General features: G+C 42.3%; 1 protein-coding gene across 1 annotated transcript; it reads right to left on the bottom strand.

Moving 5' to 3' along the window:
* Positions 1–1,121: 1,121 nt before the first annotated feature.
* Positions 1,122–22,127, bottom strand: uts2r2 (urotensin-2 receptor 2). Its single transcript, XM_035611785.2, has 9 exons — positions 21,920–22,127; positions 19,805–20,031; positions 15,248–15,323; positions 15,083–15,125; positions 13,589–13,653; positions 12,894–12,950; positions 11,833–11,986; positions 7,750–7,873; positions 1,122–1,986 (listed from the first exon to the last, which is right to left on the bottom strand). Exons 1-9 carry the CDS (start codon positions 21,985–21,987, stop codon positions 1,850–1,852), a joined length of 951 nt encoding a protein of 316 aa, XP_035467678.1. The 5' UTR covers positions 21,988–22,127; the 3' UTR covers positions 1,122–1,849.
* Positions 22,128–22,150: the final 23 nt, after the last annotated feature.

The raw sequence follows: 22,150 nt of genomic DNA, 5'->3' as shown, positions 1-22,150 counted from the left end.
CCCGGATTCATTTGCTTAACCAAAGTTCCTGCACGTCCGCTGCATTACACATGTACAATGTTCTAATAAGTTCATAAAAGCAATTTTACAAGTTGGTTAATTATATACGTGCCATTATTTACGTGCATAATGGTTTGAAAAGCATTCACCTATGAAGAACAATTAAGGGTCCCCAAAAATGAATGCAGACTTCATGTTCTCCGTTATAGATTACACAAACCGTTTCAAGAGACTGCTTAACAATTTTCATATGGGACTGAAACTAATGCAGTATATGCAAATTAAGTAAATTAGCTAAAAAATGCTAAACAACCACTGGTATGGTCCTAATAGGAAACAGCTGCTGGGATTTTCAACCAGTTTTTTCGCGATAGAGCTGTCTGCAGTTTAACAAAATGTACCCGGAACAATGTCCTGCGGTAAAGAGCAAAAGTAAATAAGGATCACTGGAATCAGGAAAAGATTAGTCACCCTTAATCACATGTGGAGCTCTTGGATGAATTACTTGGGAGGAAACATTTTCTTTTTGGTTTTGGATTACAGGAAAACGGCTGCATGTGACGAATCAAAGTCCAATGGAAGGAGAGTAAACATAACGGTGCGGTGACTGGAACCTGAACAGCTACTGACTTTTGACAAATCACGGCACGACATTTGTGACCCTGTGTTGTACAACAAGAAAATGTCATTCTGCCATGAATTGATATGAAAGAAATTACCACCAACACTGAAACAGACCGTGGTGGTTTCGAGGTTCAAACTTCAGATTCCATGCAAGTAGAAATCAGAATGGAGAAGATGGTTTGTTTTGTGAAGCTGTGCGGAAGATAAGAAATTCAAATCACAATGACTTCTTGAGCAGATGATAGTTTTGATGAATCAGGCAGTTCCTCACCTTTCTGGTCCGAAGCGTGTAAAAAGCCGTTTTCAGACGTGTCAAGAGGGGTTCTGGAAAATACCCAGAGCATCATTTGCAGACATTTGCGTTCTCAGATACAGTCCCTCTGGAAAAGTTCAGTTCATATTAGTCATGATATCGAAATCCTACGAAATTGCATTTTTACAGACAAAAAAACAAGAAATGCCAATAACTTTGAAAATGGGGAAAAGACGCATAGGGATTTCAGGCTGTGTCAGTATTTTATTTGAAACCGCTCTCACCGCCCACATTGAAGTAAATGGTAACATGACAGAAGGAGCATTCACTCTTACAAAAAGGAGAGGGTTCTTCTTAGAAGAAAACACCTCCTGCATCACGGGTGGAGGCGAGTTTGAGCCGGGATCTTGAGACGAGTGGTTGATTCAGTAGGTGAGTCACCAGATCTATATCTCTTCTCCTGCACGGAATTGATAGCTCGCCTCAAAACGAAAAACACGCGGCGAGGAGAAAATACACAATATCACTTGGGAGACCGTTTTCAGTTGAGAAGCGATTTCCACTCAATCCGTCGCCAAAGTGATCAAAAAGAGCAGATTGTGGAAACCAGCCAGGGAACCCAAGCATGCCTAGTAAAATACAATAATTAAGATGGTGCAATAAAAAAAAGAAGCAACTGCTTTAGAACGTGGGGTAAAAAGACAAGGGCCAGTAGCGAGTAAGAAATCATCTCTTCAGAGAAGAGGGTGAGTTTTGTTCTGTAGCACAATCCTTAAGGGGCAGCAGGTCAATATCTAACAGATTTGACAGTGTACAGCTGATCAAGGTCGGCAGTGAAAACTCGATATAAAATCTCTCTTCTTTTCCTTCCCCCTCCCTCCTCATCCCTCCACTTGTCCTTCCGCCCTGTTCCCCCTCTTCCGTTACAGGGTTTGTCCAAGCCAGTGTGCAGTGCCGTTACCCACGGGTGCCTCAGGGCAGGGCGGGATCGGAGATGGAGTGCGCAGGGTCGCAGGTGAAGGACACGGTGATGGCGTAGCGCGTCCCCCACGCCACCTTCTCCACGCGGTGGAGGTTCTCCGAGCCGGAGGAGAAGAAAGTGACTCGTCCTGGGAGAGGAAAGAATGAGAGGGACTTTTTAGGCAAGAGGAGACCAAAACAACACTTTGGTATAGTTCACCATTATGGGATAGACAGCATACAATCATATTCTTCATTTCTAAGATGGAGATTTGATGGGTGATATCATATTGTGTTCCACACAGAGCTACTTTTTTCAAAAATAATCTTAGGCTCTGATATACACCAACCATCTCATCTAAAGCCTAATAATTTGTACAATGGACTTGTTTGTAAAGAATTAGGTTGACATTTTCTCAAAACTGAGACGTTTCAGGGTCTGATTTAGTTTGAAAACTCCAGGGATGCGTTTCGGTATGGACGGGCAGCAACGGAGACTTTTGGAAACAATGACACAGACACCCACGTGTGCTTTCTGATTGGTTCTCATCAGTCACGACGCGACAACCAGAGGTGAATGTGAACAGCATCATGAACACTTCCTTTCAGTGACAGTTCCACCTCGTCGTTATTCCAAGAAAATAAGGTCCTGGTCTTAATTTTTCGTCGTTGTTGCGCCTTGTTTGTATTGTTGATTATGTTATGCAACCAACCGCAGAGTAGAAAATCTGCTTCCTGTTTACACCCCGGCACGCACATGCCAGTGTAGCCGATTGGTCATGTGATGTGCGTTTTCAGGTGCTTTAGTATGGACGGAGATTATTCATGTAGCGCTCATCTGGACGAAGATCACTTTGGATTCAAAACACCATTTTTTTTAAATGAAAATGTGTGAAACTGTGTAGATGTAGCCTCTGGCTGAAGTGAAAAAAGGAAAGATGCTCACTACTTTGTGTTACACATACATAAACAGAATTGTAGAAAAAAGTTACATGCGTTACATTATGTGTAGCTCGCCCTGTCACAAATTGTCACATTTAAACTTTCATGTACTGGTCAAACAAACAAACAAGAAAACTTGTGCTAATTAGTGAAATTTAGAAGTGTTGCTCTGAGTTTTCTTTTGGAGCTTTATTCGGATCCAAGCGAGTTGTTTTCCTCGACTCCAGCTCTATACTTAATGCACAGACATCACAGTGGTAATAATATTCTTGTCTCAACATTGGAAAGATGGAAAATAAGCTTATTCCCCCAAAACACCAAAACGCTCTGTCGAATGTCTACATATTATGCAGTGGTGCTGGTGGAACTGATGGAAAATTTGAAACACAAAGAGAAAGTAACGGGAACCAAGAAAAGATAAAGTGGTCTCAAGGAAACGCCCGACTTATTCCAGGATTGTATTTCTAGCGAATGCTGAAATGCATTCTTTTAACTGTCTGATATGAAAGATTTTTAAACATTTTTTTCTTGGACTGACCCACACACACACACACACAGTGTGAGTTTGATAAGGTTGCCTCAGGGTAAATTCTCTTCTTTTTTCAGAGGCTCTGCTACGCCGGGCAAGCTAATGAGCTATTGCCATTTAGCAGCCAGTCTGGTTCGTTTTAAAAACACGACCTGCTCGGCCTGCAGATAGACATTTGCATTAATGTTTACATAGCGAGTCTGCTGATGTATTCCATGATTAAGAGATTTATATTTAAAATGTTTAAATATCTTGTTGCATAACTTCCAGTTCCATCTCCTTCTGAAAGGGGGGATCTCATTACTTTACGTGAATGTGAATAAAAAGCTGGAACCATTGTGCCACAATTTGTCTGCTCTATTTTACCTCCAAGGAATACTGATGACTCGTGTGTGTTTGCTGTGTGTTTGCTGTGTATTTGTGTGTGTGTGTGTGTGTGTGTGTGTGTGTGTGCGCGTGAGAATAAATCCCCGCGGCAGGGCATCAGTTGAAGACGTCAGGGGAAATCAGTGGTTGCAGTTAGACAATGGATTTTACACTGAAAACCCCAAAAGAAGAAGAGAGGGAATTAATGCAAAAACAAAAGAGTGTGCGTAGCAAGACAACACGTGCCGGTCCACTTGCTTCATGTCACTGTAAAAGGAGGGTTTTTTTTTTTTTTTTAAAGTGCTGAAATTATCCACACAGCTTTAGCGCACAATGAAATAATCTTGGAAAATAATCCCTTGCAGTCGCCGATATAAGCGTTTGCAGTGTTTACAGTGAAGAACTGGGGGCAGAATCGGTGGAGTCAGCAGAGCGGATCTGCAGCTACGCAACGCAGGAATCTTCACAGAGGAGTTTACACTTTTTAAATGAAAAAGTCACTTGCCAGGGAATTTCAGATGGGGACAACTGGAATCTCTCGAGTCTCAGTGAAGTGAGGAATGCAGACTGAAGGAATACATTTACATGGGAGCTGTATCGATGTATGGATCACTCCCACAGCCTCATAATTAATTAGTGGAGAGGATGAATCACACGGTAGAGGTAGATGAGTTGGGGGCTAAGCGCCTTTCTCAAAGTGGCGTTGATGAGGGAGGGGCTATTTCCCACTTGCCAGTCAGGGGTCTGAACGGGCGACCTTCTGCTCACAAGCAGTCCCCCCAACTGGTGTACAAGTTCAACACTAAAGTGGCGAGGTACCAGGGCCCTCTGAAGTCAGCGGTACTGATATTTTAAGGGATCATACAGTCTGCTCATCATTTTTTACTCCGGCTTCAACCTTACGCCCGCACTGCGGCTCATGTGTTTGGCGTGCTGGCATGGGGTCGCGCACACAGTCAAACACTGTCACTGCTCTGCCTCAAAGTCTCAAAACTCTACTTGACAAGCGAGCGACTGTCCAGTGGCTTTGAGCAGTTGCGAGAGTGTTGTGAAGGGGCGAGTTATCTCAGCCCTCACGGCGTTGCTCACGGAACTGCAGTTCTGTACACGGCGCAGAAATGCTTGCTCGCGAGTGAAGGAACCGCATGATTTCAGCACCCAACCCTACATAAATGTGAGGATTTGCGTCTTACCTCTTTAAATTAAACATCTTTTGATTCCAGACTGTTGGTTGGACAAAACAAACTATTTCAAGACGTCACCGCGGGCTCTGGAAACCTGTGATAAGCGGTTGCACAATGTCTGATGTGGTTCTGGAGGAGCTTTGTCAATCTGAAGAAAATAACCCTGATGATGTTGCCTTTGTTTTGAGCAATCCATCCCTCCGTCTATGTTCTGCTGCCTATCTGGGGTCAGGTTATCGTGGCAGGAGGAAACTCATTTCATGATTGACTGGTAAATCGACATCTTTGCTTTCTGTCTCGGCTCGCTCTACACCGCGACGGACGCTTCCCTGATCCCACTCACTCACAGGCGTCAGACTTCTATGGTTTCTATAGATTTCTAGTTAGATGCTTATAGAAGGCATAGGATCCAGTGTTTTAAAGCTACAAGGAACTAAAAGTCAGCATGTGTAAATTTGGACCATTTGCAGAAATCAGCCATATGAATTTAGCAGTCTTGAGATCCAGGCAAACTTTCATTGACTTCCATGTCTGTATGTTGGCACACATGCAGCCACCAAGGTCAAGCTATTGGTTTTAAGGCGGCAGCCCAGCTGAGGTTATCTCATTCCCCTGTGGTTATGTCTAATCTGGCAGGTTAACCCCTATTGGCTCCTCTGACTGGTAAAAGAGCTTTTTTTTCCCCACTCTCTGCCCTTTTTTGCTCTTGTTGTATCTGCCGTTTCCAGCCAAACCCCCTATCTCTCCATCGCCTATCTTCACTTCATCATTCATCTCCCAGCCATTTTCTGTCTGTGCCCACCCATCCTCACTGCCTCTCCCCTTGCCCTTAAGGGGACGCGTCCACATTCACCAAATCCATCACTCGTCCCTCTATTCTTGTCCCCCGACTATTTTTCTTCCTCCTTACTTCCTCTGTAACATCAGGATCTCTTGTGCCTCCGTCCCCCTGGCACTCCAGCTGTCATTCCATTCTTGACTTTAGCTCTCTCTGACAGCCAAGTCCTGATTGTCTTCCTGGTGTTATAATTACACCCTATTCATCGCCGTCACCTCTCTGCAAACTAATCATCTGTCCAGATATGACAATCAGACTCTCACCAAGTCAAAACCTGTCAGTCAACTGCCCAGCATGCTGCCCAAAGAGGAAAATAAATGAACCCGGCTGCTGATGCATTATGCATGACTTTTCTTTTGCAGTGTATCCTACCTGACGCACTTCTCTAAATAAAACCCACGGTGACAGCTGTGATCACAGTGGTTAGGTTGCACCAGTGGCTCTGACAGGTCTGTCATACTTAGATTCTCCAACCCCCCAAAAAGTTAGAAATCTAACGAGGACCTCAGAGAGACTGTACTTGTCCTACTTCTCTATGTTTTTCACATCCTTTCCTGCTCTCCGACTTTTTTTTCACCCAGCAGGTTGCATATAGTTGAAGATAACGCGGCCATTATTCTCCTTGTTCTCTGGAGGTTACTCTCAATTCATTGATGCTAGACGGCTGCGCTATTCACAAAAAAACTGTCACAGGAGACGAGGCGCCGCGCAATCCGCAGTCACTCTCAATCACGCCGCATGTCCTTCATGGCCGTGCCGCAGCGCTCCATCACAGCACCGCGGCCCAGAATGCTTCGCTGTTGCTCGCTGAGTGCGTACGAGGCTCATGTCTGACTGGCAAATGAGGAGTTAGAGGGGACCGACTCAAGACGACACGGGGAGGGGGCAAAAAGAGAAAAACACTTTTTCCAGAGAAGGAAGAGAAGGGTGAGGATTGCTTTTGTGAATCGCTGTAGATAAGAAGTGGCAAATGGCAGAGGAGTTGGATCTGAGGGCAGGAGATAATCACGGACAACGGGGTGAGATAAAGGACAGGAGGGAAGAGCAGCGGAGGACAGGACGAGGAGAAGAGAGAACATAGGATGGTTTGCTCTGAGATATAATAGACGGGACGTAATACTGTCAGGACGATGAAATGACTTCAGGAGATGTTTCCCCCCATTCCATTCCATTCTGGTCATAGTACAAAATCCTGAGAGAAATTCAGGATTTGTATATAACATTACTTGATTTACACAAACCGTTCTCGCCTAAGCTCCTGGGTATTGTTACAAAACCTTCCTTTGACCTTTTTTTTGTGAAGTGATTGTAAAGTTGGGGATAGTAAAGTTGAAAAGTTGAAAAAGAGATGGAAAGAAGTGAACTGTCAAAATGGCAGCTATAGAGCAACCAGATCAAAAGATTAGAAAACACACCATTCGACGGACGTCTGAAACATGTAGGAAAAAAATCCTTCCCCACAAGCTCCTCAGAGAACTGATCCTTTCCCCAGGTTTTCAAAAGCATCACATTTCGGGGAAATTCGTGAAGCGACCGTTAACTCGCAGACTTATCAACACTTGCTTTTTGGTCAATACACATAGGCTGTAATAAAGCACAGAAGCTACCAATATTTCCTAAGATGTTGTTATGTCTAGCCCCCCTGGGTAATAAAAGCGAGGTAAACCCAAACCCCCATGCGGCTGCACTGTGCAGCAGTCTGTGCTGCTCACGCCCCACTCACAGAGGATTATGCCCACTTTGCTTCACAGTTTAGAGCGCTAAACCCCCCCCCCCCCCCAGTTATCCTGATACAGCCGAGTACAGCAATTAAAATTCAAACACGGCTGTGATAATGACATCCTCGCTCTATCTATTCATCACTTACTCTATGACTGGGCTTAGCAGGCTTACATCGGCAAAAGCCTGGGGTTAACAGGTGTCTCTACAGTCTGGATTTACAGTATCTTTCCTCGCAGCAGGTCAAACATCGCCGTCTTTGAAGCCGCGGTGGCAGCAAGCACCATGCTGCACTACGTTGGGAAGCTTAAGTCTTTTAGTAGCGGGGAGTTACCTGCCCGCGGTTCCACCGTCCGGTTTCCATTTTGGTCCATGAAGATGAATCTTCCTCCGCTGAAGTCGGAGCCGTAGTCAGACAGGTACAGAAGAGAGGTGTAGTCAAAAGAGCCATAGGTCACCTGCGGGAGAGGAAGAGAGTATCGTAAATCATCGTAAACTTGTTCTCTCAGATATCCATATGTATGCTGTATATATTTACACTGTCAATCAGGACTACAGAGCAACAATTTCTTCTTAACACCATCTATCACCATGCAAGCTGCTCTGTGAGGCTGTGCTTCAATACAGTGGTTGTGTTAAGAAGATAAATGCTACCTTTGGATTGGAATCCTGCTCACAGCGACGAGGCTAACATCTTGATACCTGGCAGTTATGTAGTGTACTGTAATTACTGTTACCACGATCTTCCCAAGTGGCAACCAACCGTGACATCATCCATTGGTGTGTGAAGACTTTAAACTCCTCAGCAAAATGTTTACTGACGTTATAAATGTGAGAAGTAGAATTATTTTCTCACGGACTTCTATAGAAACCGACTTGTCTTTGCAACCAGTCGGCCTCTGCCGGTCACTGTAGAGAATACGGGTTTCAGGCACTTCTGCATTGGCTTCACTTTCCGGACCTGGTGACTACAGTACATCTGTTTTTACACACAGTCGATGGATCTTCACAGGCCCTGTTCAGACACAACATTCGTCCTGTGACATGTTTAATTCATCGACCTGCACACTGGTGAATATTCTTGTGTATGGATTCTAGTTTTGGTTGCCTGGCTTTTGGCGTGTTGCCTGCTCACTGCCTGTCGGCCTGCCTTGGACTGATATCCTATGTGTGAACTTTTGGTATCCCAGTAAAGAATGGGATAGTTTCAACTACAGCTGATCTTCAGGGTATTCTCTGCTTCTTCATTTAACTAAATCAACACCGCGGTGACCCACTGACCCACAGACCAACCAATTCCCCCAGGTCAAACATTAAACCAACACAAATTACAAGTCTTGTTTCAAAAACATCACAGTTATAAAAATCCGTAGTTGGTTATTAATGTGTTAAAAAGGGAACTTGTACAAGTAAGGGTACAAGTAATGTAGCAATGATGTAATGATGGGGTAACCAGGGGTAATTTCAGGTTGGGCTGGGGAGAGTTATATTTTTCCAAAGGCAGAATTACAAAGGAGCAGATACAAGGCAGGTTGGGTGGAATGGAGAGATGCTGTCGAGCGGCTTTGTGGGAAACGCCGCATCGAGTGCCCACAGGTGCTCGACCTTTACTAGGGACTAAAAGTCAGGGTATGTCAGTCTCAGCTGCACTGCTTTTTGATGTACATTCCCACAAGTACCCATTTTGCTTTGACTTGATTTGCCCTTCAGCCCTGTTTAAAAAGTGCCACTATATACAATCTCCTCCAGCTCCAAAACGCTTTTCGCGGTGCAGCGGCGTGACCGCTTCACTCGGCATGTCCCTCAGACCGTTAGGGTGCGTCATGTCTCCATGGTGCTTCACCCCACAAAGAACAGAGCACAGTCTATAAGACATAACTCTTCCGACATCACAGTGTTTTTTTCTCAGCCACATGCTTGTGGCCAATGTGTCAACCATTCTTGCTGGAAGGACATGTTTTTGTCGTTGAAATCAGCTGCAGCTGACTCCTGACCTGACCTGCTCTGCTCTGCTCTTCTTATCAGACCTTTGGAAAGGAAGGGAGAGGATTTTGTTTTGTTTTTTTAAGTCTGCAAGTTACACTTGGGCAACTAATTAAAAAACATTATGGCAGGGTTGCAAACTGGAGACTCTCGTCAAGTTAAAGCAAAATCCATACATGCCAACTGAACTGTGCTGTGGCCGGTGGGTTTTGATGAGTGGGCATTCTCTGCATCGGGTCGCACAGATGTGTCAACATGATGTTATTTCTGAAAAAGAACCAATAGGCCTGGCTCGCTCATCTTAATTAGAGGTTTTAGATTGACTGTGACTACAAGTTTCCATTTTGTTCTCCCGTTGGCTGTTTGTTGGAGGTTTTCGTTACAGCTCCTCTCTACTCTGTTAACAGCTGTAACTGTTGTAGACAGACTGGTTATTTGTTTTTCTATTTATTTAAAGAAGTTATTTCACGTTTTCCTACAATGGAAGACGCCACTGATACACGTTTCACTCGATGCCGGAGAAGCTTTGTTAATCTGTTTTTGTGCTTCGAGGGACTTTGGGGGCCCCAGGAAAAACCTTGAAACCAAACACATTTTCATTAGAACATTTTAATCTCGTTGGCTATTGGTGAGAAAAAAAAATTATCATTTGGAGCTCAAAATCGGAACAAATAAAATTGAAACAGTTCGACCAGAGGAGAGTATGAAAAAAATACATATATACATATTGTAATTTGGTACGTCTACTCTAATTTGAGTCTACGCTTACATTCACTTTCATAATAATGTAAGTTAATTCACTGCAAGATAAGCCATCAAAAAATTAACGTGCTTCAAAAAGTAACCAGGACTGAATAATTTTGACAGTCATGATAACCATATCAGTATGATGATGATGTACATCTTTACCTCAACAGCGAGACAGGCTGCAGTCAGGATTTAAAAGGCTCCGTATGGCATTAGTTCCTGCATTCGGTTTCATTATGAAGAGCCTGCCATGAATGAGATAAGACACTTTCCGTGCCGTCACATTAAAACTTTCGCCCTAACACTTTATCAGCAACACGATCGCTGGCGATGAGAATTCACCACCAAGACGTCATGGGCCATTTACATTTAAATCAGGGTTGGGTTAGCCAATTAGCCCCAGACCGGCAAGGAAAAAGAAGGGAAAGAGAAGTGGGTCTTTTACGGATATTTTATTTTTCCAGCTGTTGGGAGCGGCAGAAAACGAGCTGACAAATAATATATGGCTGCGAGAACCCAGATGAAATGCAGTGAATAAAAATGAATAAAAGGAGATAACCAGTGTTCCAAGGAAAGCCAGGTAAATGTGTACTGCTTGTCTCTTTTCATCTCTCAGGAATATAGATCAATCAATATAACGTCTCCGGGGCCTATAATTTAAAAATCTTTCAAACAACAACATTCAGTGGTGTCAGCAACAATCCACTTTTAATCAGTGTCTGGTAAAACAATAGGAAGATACTCCCAAATATACTCCCAATGATAGGAACTCAGCTTATCAGAATAAGAAGATCTTACCCACCATCATATTTTTCCACTTAATCAGTTGTAAAACAACGACAGACCCTTTACCCGCGTTGTTTAAAATTTGCGTCATGGACTTCTCTCCATCCCAGAAGCTTCAACGTTCTCTTGTCAATTAACAAAGTTCAAAATGAAAAACTAAGATCTAAGCAGAGCCAAAAATGTGCAATTCATGAATATTTATTTAGAATGAACGGTGTATGTCGTCAACCGTTTACATAAGAGAAAAAGGGGCATGGGTTACAGGATGTTACGAAGCCTCCTTGAAGGGGAATAACACTTATTTTAAGGAATTATGTAACAAACAACTAATTATAGATTCAGCAAGTTCTAAATGCTTGCTGCAGCTCGATGTTTGAACTGATGGTTAAAATGAATGTGAGAAACAGAGAGGATTTTCTGGTCACAGGGGTTTTCATGTGGTATCTGTGGCTTTAAATCTCTACACTAACTGTAGAGAGAACCACGGAATATTCTTTTTTACATTATGCCCTCCTGATCCATCTCGAAGGGCAAGTCCAGCAGGTCTGTAGAAATTCATTTTGGCAGCTTGTATGTGAAATCGAAATTCCTCCAGCTATGATCCAAACTTCATGATCATTGGTGAGGTTGAGCCATTCAACATTTAAAAATGACGCCCATCAGTCGAATTATTGGGAGCAGTTGATATCTTGGCCATGTTGGTATGTACCCATCCTGATTTTTTCCCCTTCCCAGTACAAATTATGGATCGTAGACTCAGAGTCTTAATCTCTCTGATATATTACACATTTGGTGTCGTCGGTAACACCCTGCACGCGAGCCAGCATATCAGGTCGACTGTTCTCTACAAGTTATCCCGGGCAGAACGAGTCAATCTGTTCTGATTTTTTGTGTGGGTTACCTTATCGATATGTGGGTGCCAGTACTCATCGTGTTGGGTCTTGGCCAGAGTGCTGTTGATTCTGGAGAAGAAGGTGGGCTTGGTGAGGTACATCAGAGTTGGGTCCAAACCAAAGGTCTCGGCGATGACTGTCTGGATTCGCCCACGTACATCTCTGACAGCGAAAAACACACACAACATGACGGGGTGATTTAATGCTTGCTGTTTAGTGATGCACTGAACAACTTTGGGACTTTAGGACTAGAACTGCTATTATCAAACTGTTTGAGGCAACACTCAGTATCTTTTCATACAGGTTCTTGTCATGTTTTCCACCATGTTCCAACACCTACAGGTGGTTTGAACAGTATATAATAAGCAAAAGTACGACTGAATAGGTGAAAGGCGAAATGCCATACATCCAATTTATAACATTATTACATAGTATTTATCATTCAAAAGTGAGGCAGGCCTGTCATGATAACTACTTTTGGTTGCACGATATATTGTCCCAGAAATTATTGTGTTAGACAATAATATCGTCATTTTGAGACCATTTTTTGATACTGAATCATGTGAGCTTGCAGTACAGGCCTATTGGTCGTTGCGCGTGCAAGTCCTACACGATTTGTGTCGCTGCCGAGAGAAATGTTATCCAAAGTTTAGACTTTGCGTTTAGACTCAAGCAATTTGAAGACGTGGTGCCCCTTCAGAAAAATACCAAGAAATCTCTATTTTCTGACATTTAATAGACCAAACCAGTTATTGATAAATCATACGACGAGAACAGACGAGAGGACAGAAGCAGCGAGACTTGCTGGACACTTGTTGACATTCATTAATATGTCAACAAACACGCATGTAGACACAATGGCTGTTATTGAGGTCCCAACAAAATTATTGAGCTCATATTCATGTATCGTACGATAAGTCGATAACGTAATTATTGTGACAGGCCTATAGTGATTGTTTGCTATTGACTGCACTGTATGTCACTAATCTTTTTTTTTGTTAAGTGTCAGGTGTCTCATTTTCAAGCAGGCTCTCAACGTGTTGTGTGATTTCTAATGTTCCTGAGTCACCTGTAAAGCTCGAAATCCTCTTGGGTGAACACATCCCCGATGAGATCCCCGAAGTACCTGCAGCCACATGCCCAGCGCACAACCACAGAGAGTTCCAGGTGCAGACGCAGTCAATCAGAGACACATGAGCAGACACACACAGCGGGGGGGGAGAGAGCAGACGAGATCCGGTCTGTTAGAATAAATTTACGTTTCACTGCACAGTTTGGACCACATCGTTACTGGGGCGGGTGTGTGCCGCCTAGCGATCCAAACACAGCGGAGAGTAAACGTCCGACTGCCTCACATGTGGAAGTACCCAGCGGGGCATGAAGGCGAGGTGAGTGCGCTATCATCGCTGTTTCCTGATTATAATTATTCCGTGTCAGTCGTCTGCCCAATGGGACAGGAGCAGGGAGAGAGATGTGTGGACACAGAGGGAGAAATGAATGAAGGGAGGAGGTAGAACAGAGGGGGAAGGATGGAAAAGGAGCGCGCGATCCAAATAAAACCAGCTTCTGCTGGCAGTGATGGATGAGGGTCGTGTGGATCCACTGGACCAGGAGAGTAGACGCTCACGAGGACCTGCATCAGTAAGACTGGTACCATATTTTGGTGAGTATATTTCTGCAACTGGTGCATATTGCGCAGGATGTCATGCCCAAGGGGCGGACAAGGAGAAATCAAATAAAGTCAAGTGTTGACTAGTTTCCCACCTGTAAATGTTGACAAACTGTTTTCCCATCGACAGCGCTCCAGAGTGCAGGTCTAGTATGGATGCCTGCAAGGGTGTTAAAAACAGGAATTAGTGCAAGGAATGGCAAATCAAATTAATGTTGACTGTTGTTGCCCACCACTACAGGCACGACACAGTGAGCGTCTCAAGGTTCAGCCCTGTTCCCCTCTGTGGCCTAGCATTTACTCGTGGAGCTCTCACTCTGCCCTCCACTCGTTATTGCTTCTCAACTCTTTGGGGACACCGCTGTCTTTTCTCCGACCAGAAAAGAAGTGATTTTCTCAGATGACACCCCCTTCCTGTTTCAACTCCCTTCACTTAAGTATCTTAACACTCCATAAAGAGTTTCTGTGCTGGCAGACGACCAGGGCCTGCTGTGGATGGAAAACAGGGGGAAGGGCATGCCAGGGACATCCAGACGTTTCTGGACAGGAGTAGGACTCTGCGTTTAATCTGCCAGAACAGCTCATCTGGTCTGCACTCTGCTTATTGTACCAGCCAGCCCTCTAGTGCCAAGAAAGGTCCGTCACAGCAGGGAGTCAGAAAAATATCTCTACAATTTGGACATTTTGTACCATTAAGCTGATAATGACCAATTGTTGACAAACCCCTGCGCATGAAAAATCCAAGAGCCAAATCCACCAATGAATTGATCCTACAACCATTTATCATTGGTGGTTACAAAAACTGATACATGATGTACTGTCCAAAGATTATTAAAAACACATCAGTGTGCCACATTGTTGTACTTAATACAGAGAATGTGTCCCTAAGTTGGAATATTTAGGACGACAAAAACTTTAAGGGGCACAATGAAAATTCATCAAATAATGTGTTTTCCTGAATAAAGGGATACGAGGAGTCATTTACAAGCAAAGGGATTTCATTTGATTAAAATTAAGTTTAATTATGCTTCAAACTGTATTATTTTGTTATGTCCCCATTAAAATGTATGTCCTTGATTCAAAAAAAGCCTTTAATATTCAATATTAACTCTTTTTTTTAACTCTATTAACTTTAGATGTTGATTAAACAGCCTGTGTCTGATAAATTGAAATAACACAGCTGTAAATATAAGCCTCTTGATCAAAATACTGAAGGTCGTGGTTGAAAAATATAAACTTTATAAGTGTAAATTACTGATGTAATATGAATTACATTATTAATAGTTTACTCTGACAGCGATGCGTCGTGATCCACTAGACAGAAGATGTCTCACTCTGTTGTCTACGATACAATGATGTAATTATGACCCCAGACATAAAGATAACGAATTGTGTCCTGTAAAATATTACCTACATACAGGATGGTTTCAAGTTTTTTGAAAGTTTGAATGAAGGGAATCAAACAGCTGCCTGAGAAATCCTTCTCAAATGTATGTAATGCTTTGGAAAATGGTCTGCAAAAAATGTTTCAGGGGGGGGGGGGAAAAAAACACCAATTATTCCAATCATATAACTTATAATATACTCACTCCTCCTTCTGAACCGGCCAGTGCCAGCCCCCTCTCAGCCAGCCTGCGCGTCAGAGACAGAAAACATACACAGAATATATTCACCTGCACGACAGGGATCATGGAGAGGAAGAACAGTATGAATGAGAGAAGGAGACACGCTGCCCTCTGAGTGACAGTGTTTACCTCCTGAGGGCCTGCGCCTCGTCCCTCGTTACCACGCTGTCGGTGACCGCGCGGCCACACCTCTGAGGGGTGCATCCTGGGAGAGACAAGAGCAAGACCGGATTGGAAAAACAATGGTAGATAATCTTCAGGCACTTTCCTGTTTGTTTGTTTGTTTGTTGTTGTTGTTGTTTTGGGGGGGGGGGGGGGCTTTGGGCCCTGTAGCAGTGTGATAGGGTGGCTAGCAGAGAAAGTGCAATGTAAGGAAATTCATTGGGAGTTCTGTTCAATATTGCCAAAAAATTCAGGCTTCCCTGCAGCTTCTTGACGATAATAATTTATTGCTCCAAGCCTGAGCCTCCTGCTGTGTTATATTTAGACACTGGAGATGCACCGTCTGAATTCCGAGCAGACCATATGTTTCACAAGAAACATTTTCCAATTTCTACTCATCTTTTTGCTAAGTGCATGCTCACGAACTGCTTCACATTTTACAGGCGATTAAGTTAGACGGCTTTATCCAGCAGATTTGGACGTGTCGGCATTAAAATAAACGTCTTTGGAGTTTTAGAGAAGCAAGAATGCTTCCAGTGAGATGACACCGGAGAGATAGATGCAGAGGGAAATGTTCTTCATTCAGTAGAATATTCTGCTGCAACTAATGCTTCATAATCGATTAATCTGTTGATTATCTTCTCGATTAATCGATTAGTTGTTTGCTCCATTAATTGTGTCATTAATTGGTGAAAAATGTCGATCGTGTTTCCCCAGACCCCAAGATGCTGTTTTGTTTTGTTCACGCACCAAAGGTATTTATTTAGTCTACTGTCACAGAGGAGAAAAGAAACCAGAAAATATTCACATTTAAGAAGCTGAAATCAGAGAATTTTGACTTTTTCTTTCATAAAAACTACTTGAAACGATTAATCGATTATCAAAATAGTTGGCGATTAGTTTAGTAGTCGATTACTAATCGATTAATCGATTAACTGTTGCAGCTCTAGAATAATTCCAATATTTAATTAACAATTCTCCAATTTTAAAACCAATTGGAATTTTAAGAGTAAATGACAATGTCCTCGTCCGAATGGAAAGCCGCCTCCGTCAGCTACGTGACCGTGGCCCGCCTGCTCCCTGCAATTTATTAATCGATTGGTAACTTGACCCAGCAACAAGATGGCCAATTGAATAATAATTTCAGTCATTTCTTAATCAAAAATGCCAAATACTCGCCGTTTCTCAAATGCGAGGCTTTTCTTTGTCGTGAATGAGTTTGGGATAACAACTGCTGCTTGGTTACGGGAGATCATAACCGAAGGTTTCACCAATTGCTGACATTTTACCCACAAAGTTAGTTACTGATTTATTTTTCTTTAGATTAGTAGTAGTTTTCTGAGCTGCGGACCGTCTTCAGCTCCACCAAGGAGCTTATGTGAGTGGTTCGGTTTGCTCGAAAGGTTAAGGGCAGATGTGCATTAAGGTTTGATCAGAGATAGGTCTAGGCCGTGGTGACAGGAGATCACATTTAGGATGATGTTTTGGAATGTGAAACAGCATATAGGTGGGGGATCGCTCAGCCTTGGCGGAGGTCTGCGCCCTCTGAGTGCTCTTGTGGTGTTTGTTTCCCCTCAGATTGTTTAATTTGTGTGTTCTGGAGCTTTTACCGTGTCACAGTTTTTAATCAGCATCATAGAGTTGGATCTATTAGCAGGCTCAGTACCAGTGGAGACCGAAACCTTACTCGGTCAGACCTGTTACATTTCTGTAACACTTCTGAGGTCTGAAGACTATTGAATTCTACAGCAGCACAAGGTGTACTAGTCGTCAGCTCACTGAAATACATTTCTCATGAAGAACCGTCTCCAACGCACAAAGAAATGAAAATCGATTTAATAATCTATGACGCAGTGGGATAAAGAACGTTTCAAGTTAGAGACTCTCCTCTTGTCAGATCCAGCTGTAAAAATAAATATTTCCTCTTGTGCTGTGCAGAAAAGACGCACAACCACAGCATCAATCACAACCTCATATTTCCAACCTTTATACTCGCCAACTGCCAGGATGAATAAATAAATAAATGTGAGCGAATAGGAGTTAAATGAGAGTCCCATCTGAACTTCCTGTCCTTTTCCATGCTTCTGCACAGTGGGACATTGGGGAGTTCAATTCCCTGTCAGATAAACGGTGAAAACTGATGGTGAATTTATTCAGAGATTCACTTGAAGAGAAGCGTGGCGTGTGCATCCCTCATGCTCATCATGATCACCAATATTTTCCGGCAGCGAAAAGCAGGTGTCGAATATGGAGCATGCACACCGCTCTCTCCCTAAATGGCCTGTCTTGTCTGAATATGGCAGTGAGAAACTTTAATGAAAAAAACAAAGCACCTCTGGATCCCACTGTGTGAGTGACCCATCAATTTGACAGCTTAGTGCAGTGTTACATATGCCATGTCTGAAAGGGGCTTCGGATTCGATTTGAGATTGTTTTGGCAAAATTACATTTCATACACAAGTATTTAAAGGAGTTCTTATTCTAGAACCTGATTTCAGTTTAGTTTTACACTAAAGGGGAAAAACGACACTTTTCACTTTACAGCATGCACCACGTCAACCAATAATATCAGCAATGCCTCTTCCTGATAGAGTCCGACCAATATATATGCTAATTATTCCCTAATGCAATTGAGGCGTTATATTTTACAGTTGAACTATAATTCAAAACTAATAACCATATAAACAAAAACAAAAATACAAAACCAAACATAGAAGTTGAATTACGAAAATATATTTGTATGTAAACACAAATGCACATCTGTTCTGCTTTGTTTATTCTGTAAATTAAAAGTTTCCACACCAGCGCATATCTGCAAACATAAAGGCCCACAGTGATGTGGGTGTGTGTGTGTGTGTGTGTGTGTGTGTGTGTGTGTGTGTGTGAATTAATCAATTGATCGATAAAAATCGGTCGATGTGAGTTCTACTTCCTACCTAAACTTGGCTCACTGCTCTGACCACCCTCTGGTACAGGGTATCTCTCTCTCTCTCTAGAGTTTTCTCTATTGTTTTTATGATTTGATTTATTCAGTACATTCATTTATTTAATTTTTGTTTTTTGAGGACCGTGATGTTCTCTGGTAAATCTTAATAAAAGTTGTTTTTAAAAAATCAAAAAAAAATCTCTCTCTCTCTGTGTTTTCAGTGAAGGAGGAAGAGCTCATCTTTAACTCTGTTTTTATGACCTGATTTATTCTGTTTTTTCTGTTTTTGTTTTGTTTTGTGTTGTTGTTGTTGTGTGTTTTTTTTCATTTCATTTGTAGAGGACCATGATGTTCTCTGGTAATTCTTAATAAAAATTGTTTTTTAAAAATCGAAATCTCTTTCTCTCTCTCTTTCCTCAGCATCTTTAGTGTGTTTGGGATGTCTTGGCTTTGTAGCATAAGCTGGTAACGATTTGCTTACACATGCTGCTCTGTTGGTTGCAAACATTAATCAAGTGGACCCCCACCCCCACCCCCAGTTAAATATCTACTTCTATAGGGCACGTAACATTGTGATCAAGTAGACCACTGGTTGTCAAACTGTGGTACAACTACAACAGGTGGTACGTCAGCTCCCTCTAGTGGTACGTGGGAGGACGTGCCGAAATGTAATACATTTTTAAATTCAATAAATTTAAACGAAAAACAGGCCTAATTCTATCAAAAATTCAAATGAAAATACTTTTAAAACATAAGTCACTGAAATGGAATTTAAAAACATGTTTTGCCTTTCCTATAAAAGTCTGTTGTTTGGATATCAGCCTGCTAAGGTGATGTTCAGGAACGTTACACGCACACCCTGAGAAAAACAAGCTAAACTGTGATGGCAGAGATAGCGGTGGCAAAACAAATAACTCCCGAACACTGCAATCGTGGCTCCAAATGGGAAAATTAGGAAGGAGCGCAATATTTCGAGTGGACGCTGTGTGTGTGTGTGCGCGAGAGAGCGAGAGAGTGTGACATGCCCATTGCAATCTATGAGAGTTGTGTCAAAGAGTTGTAAGATGTCAATGCTCTCAAACTTTCATTATAATTTGTATTTAGCCTTAAACAAATCTACTGACTGTAATTGTTATACAGTAATGATTCTTTGTGTTCTCACTTGTAGTGTGTGTGTGTGTGTGTGTGTGTGTGTGTCTGTGTGTGCGAGCAAGAGTGACACACCCCATGCAAATTGAGAGTTGTGTGGAAGAGTTTAAGTTGCAGTTGTAGTGCTACCCCGTTTGTACAGTGTGTACAGACAACAGTCAACAATAAATAATAATATAACTGTTCCGCAAGCTAGATTTTCATAAATGTTTGTGTAAAAAGTTTGAGAACCACTGAAGTAGACTATAATGCCATCTAGTAGTCACAGTGAAACTGTTACAGACATGAGAAGAAAGTGTTTGACTGTATTTAAAATATTAGAGCCACTGGGTTGACAAGATTTGGGTTTTTTTCAAAGTAGCTTTGGGCTCATCCCATTCCAGTCAGGTCGACACAGCAAAGAGTTGCCAGTCGACTGCCTGACACAGTGCAGTGCAAGGAAGCCTCACCTGGATAGCGTTTGTAGTTCTCGTAGTCTTCAGAGCACTGGACGGTATAGACTCTGGGCTGTGGAGAGACCAGCTCACGCTGCCTGACCAGTGTCTCTGTGATGTCCCGGTCCAGAGAGGTCAGGTACATCCACGTAGCCGCCCCGCACACAGACAGAGCGAACAGCAGCAAGGCCATAAATCCTCGGTAGCCCCTCCATGCAGATCCCTGCCTCAAAGCATTACCTCTGAGCAAGACAGAAGAAAAAAACGTCAAATGGTCAACTTAACTCTGCTGATTGTTGCAGTGTTGTCCATCCTGCATTCAAAATGAAGAATTAGTGCAGAGAGTACTCTCAATGGAGTCTCCATAGTCTCATTTCTCACACATTCTCTGAATCTTTGATTCATCCTAGGGGTCGACCGATATTGCTTTTTCCGGGGCGATACCGATACAGATTATTACTAATCTAGGAGACCGATAACAGATATTTGAAACTGATTTTTTGTCTGCAGTCAAAAAGTGTCAATAAAGGAGCTATCAGCAGCAATATTATGAAGTTGAACAAAAAAATATGGACCGGACATTGCTAAAGTCCAGAGAGTAGTGACTGCGGCTGCATCAGAGCCAAAGTGGCACATTTTAAAATGAAATTATCTTATCGGCTTAAAAAATAACAGATACCGAAAATCATAAAAATGGCTGATAATCGGTCGACCCCTAATTCATCCTACTTCTGCGGTTGACAGGGAGCATGTGGAAAGATAATGGAATGGCCAAAATCATTAGAAAAAATGGAATGCTCTACATGAAAAAATACATCCGAGTAATGTGTTGACATTGAGAGTGCATCAAAACTACTTAAAGTCAATTTGCAAAAAGTAATAAAACTATAATAAGTTAGAAAAGGAATTTGCTAAAAGTTGTGGATGAATAACAATGAGCTCAAAGTAACAGATAAAAAGTAAAGTAGCTGGTCTGCCTCATGAGCAGTGCCTGATATAGATGGTTTGACGGAACCAGGGGTCGCGTCAACTAAATATGTTCGGTAATTGAGTGAAAAATCTGAGGTCCATTAATTAGGTCCAGTAATTTTGACAGATTATAATACAGATGCCTATCTGTAGACCACCTGTAGTAGACCCACAACCTAGTCTGGCATTTCTACACAACCTCTGGATTGCACCTCTGTAAGAGCCAGTCCTCCTCAGCGATAACTTCACACTGTGGCACGTATCATCTTTTCTATTCAAAGTTTTACAGGACATTCAATAGTATATGCATAGTTAATCCCAGAGAAGCTAAATGTCAGGTATTACGTCATGGGAACAAAGGATGGAAAGGGCATAATTTTGTGGCAATGTAACCCTCATTAACCCCGTGACATGAAATCAGCGCTCTAGCGCTGCAATTAATCATTATTTTCAATACCAATTTATCTATGTAGAGTGATGTATGTGGTGCCACCAACTCCATTAACAAAAATGCACATGTGAAGACATGCAGCGATACAGAAATGAATAAAAGCAGGAGTGTGGAATATGCAGTAATAAGTAAATAAAGAAATGTAGAAATATGTACTTATGTCCTGACATGTATTGACTTATCGTTTTATTTATGCAATTGACTGTAATTAAATCAGTTAATTTCAGCATTTATTTACTATAATTCAAATCAGTTAATCATTACTTTATATAATTGGCCATATTTGTTCATCTATCTCAGAATGTACCTATGTACTTCATTTCACTTATTAATAACAATATATGTGTATTCGTTCTTTTGTTTATTTCAGAGTTTATTTACATGTTCCTTCTTTGACTCATTACAGAACATATTTACGTATGAGTATAATTATTCTACTTAAGATGATGTCATCATTTGTCCTCATAAGCACCAACGGGACAGAGTCATGTGTGGCCCTAACACAGATAATAGAAGTCGGGGAAAATATCAACTCATGGTCATATTCACGACACACACAGTAAACAAAAACATGGATCGAACACTAGCATGGTTGTATTCTCTCTCTTTATTCACTTGATGATTGCAGCAGCAGTTCGACACAGCTGTCCCGACTGTAGCTAGCGCCCTGATAAAAGTATCCACCTCGCTCCAGGAAAACATTTACTCACCTTTTGATTTTCTTTTCTATCTCAGTGGCGTTGGCACCCTTCGCGTTCCTCATCCGTGCGAGCGCCATTTTGACACAGAACCTCTGCTATGTAAGCATTTAGAAAACATTTAGTAAAAAATAAAATAAGATCTCGCCCTGCCTGAGCACACGGTTGCACGGAGCCCCGCCAACAAGCTCGTACCGTCACCACTGACCTGAGACTTTCCACTTCCTGGTGGCGCCTGACGGC

This window comes from Scophthalmus maximus, chromosome 16, assembly GCF_022379125.1.
Source record: "Scophthalmus maximus strain ysfricsl-2021 chromosome 16, ASM2237912v1, whole genome shotgun sequence".
Taxonomy (NCBI): Eukaryota; Metazoa; Chordata; class Actinopteri; order Pleuronectiformes; family Scophthalmidae; genus Scophthalmus; species Scophthalmus maximus.
This window is presented reverse-complemented; position numbering and strand designations above follow the sequence as displayed.

Coding starts and splice junctions, on each gene's coding strand:
- uts2r2 (XM_035611785.2), bottom strand. CDS start 21,987: ATGGCGCTCGCACGGATGAGGAACGCGAAGGGTGCCAACGCCACTGAG. Junction 12,951..13,588: donor CAGTTTGTCAACATTTACAG/GTGGGAAACTAG, acceptor ATGTGGCTGCAG/GTACTTCGGGGATCTCATCG. Junction 11,987..12,893: donor GAGGATTTCGAGCTTTACAG/GTGACTCAGGAA, acceptor TTTCGCTGTCAG/AGATGTACGTGGGCGAATCC.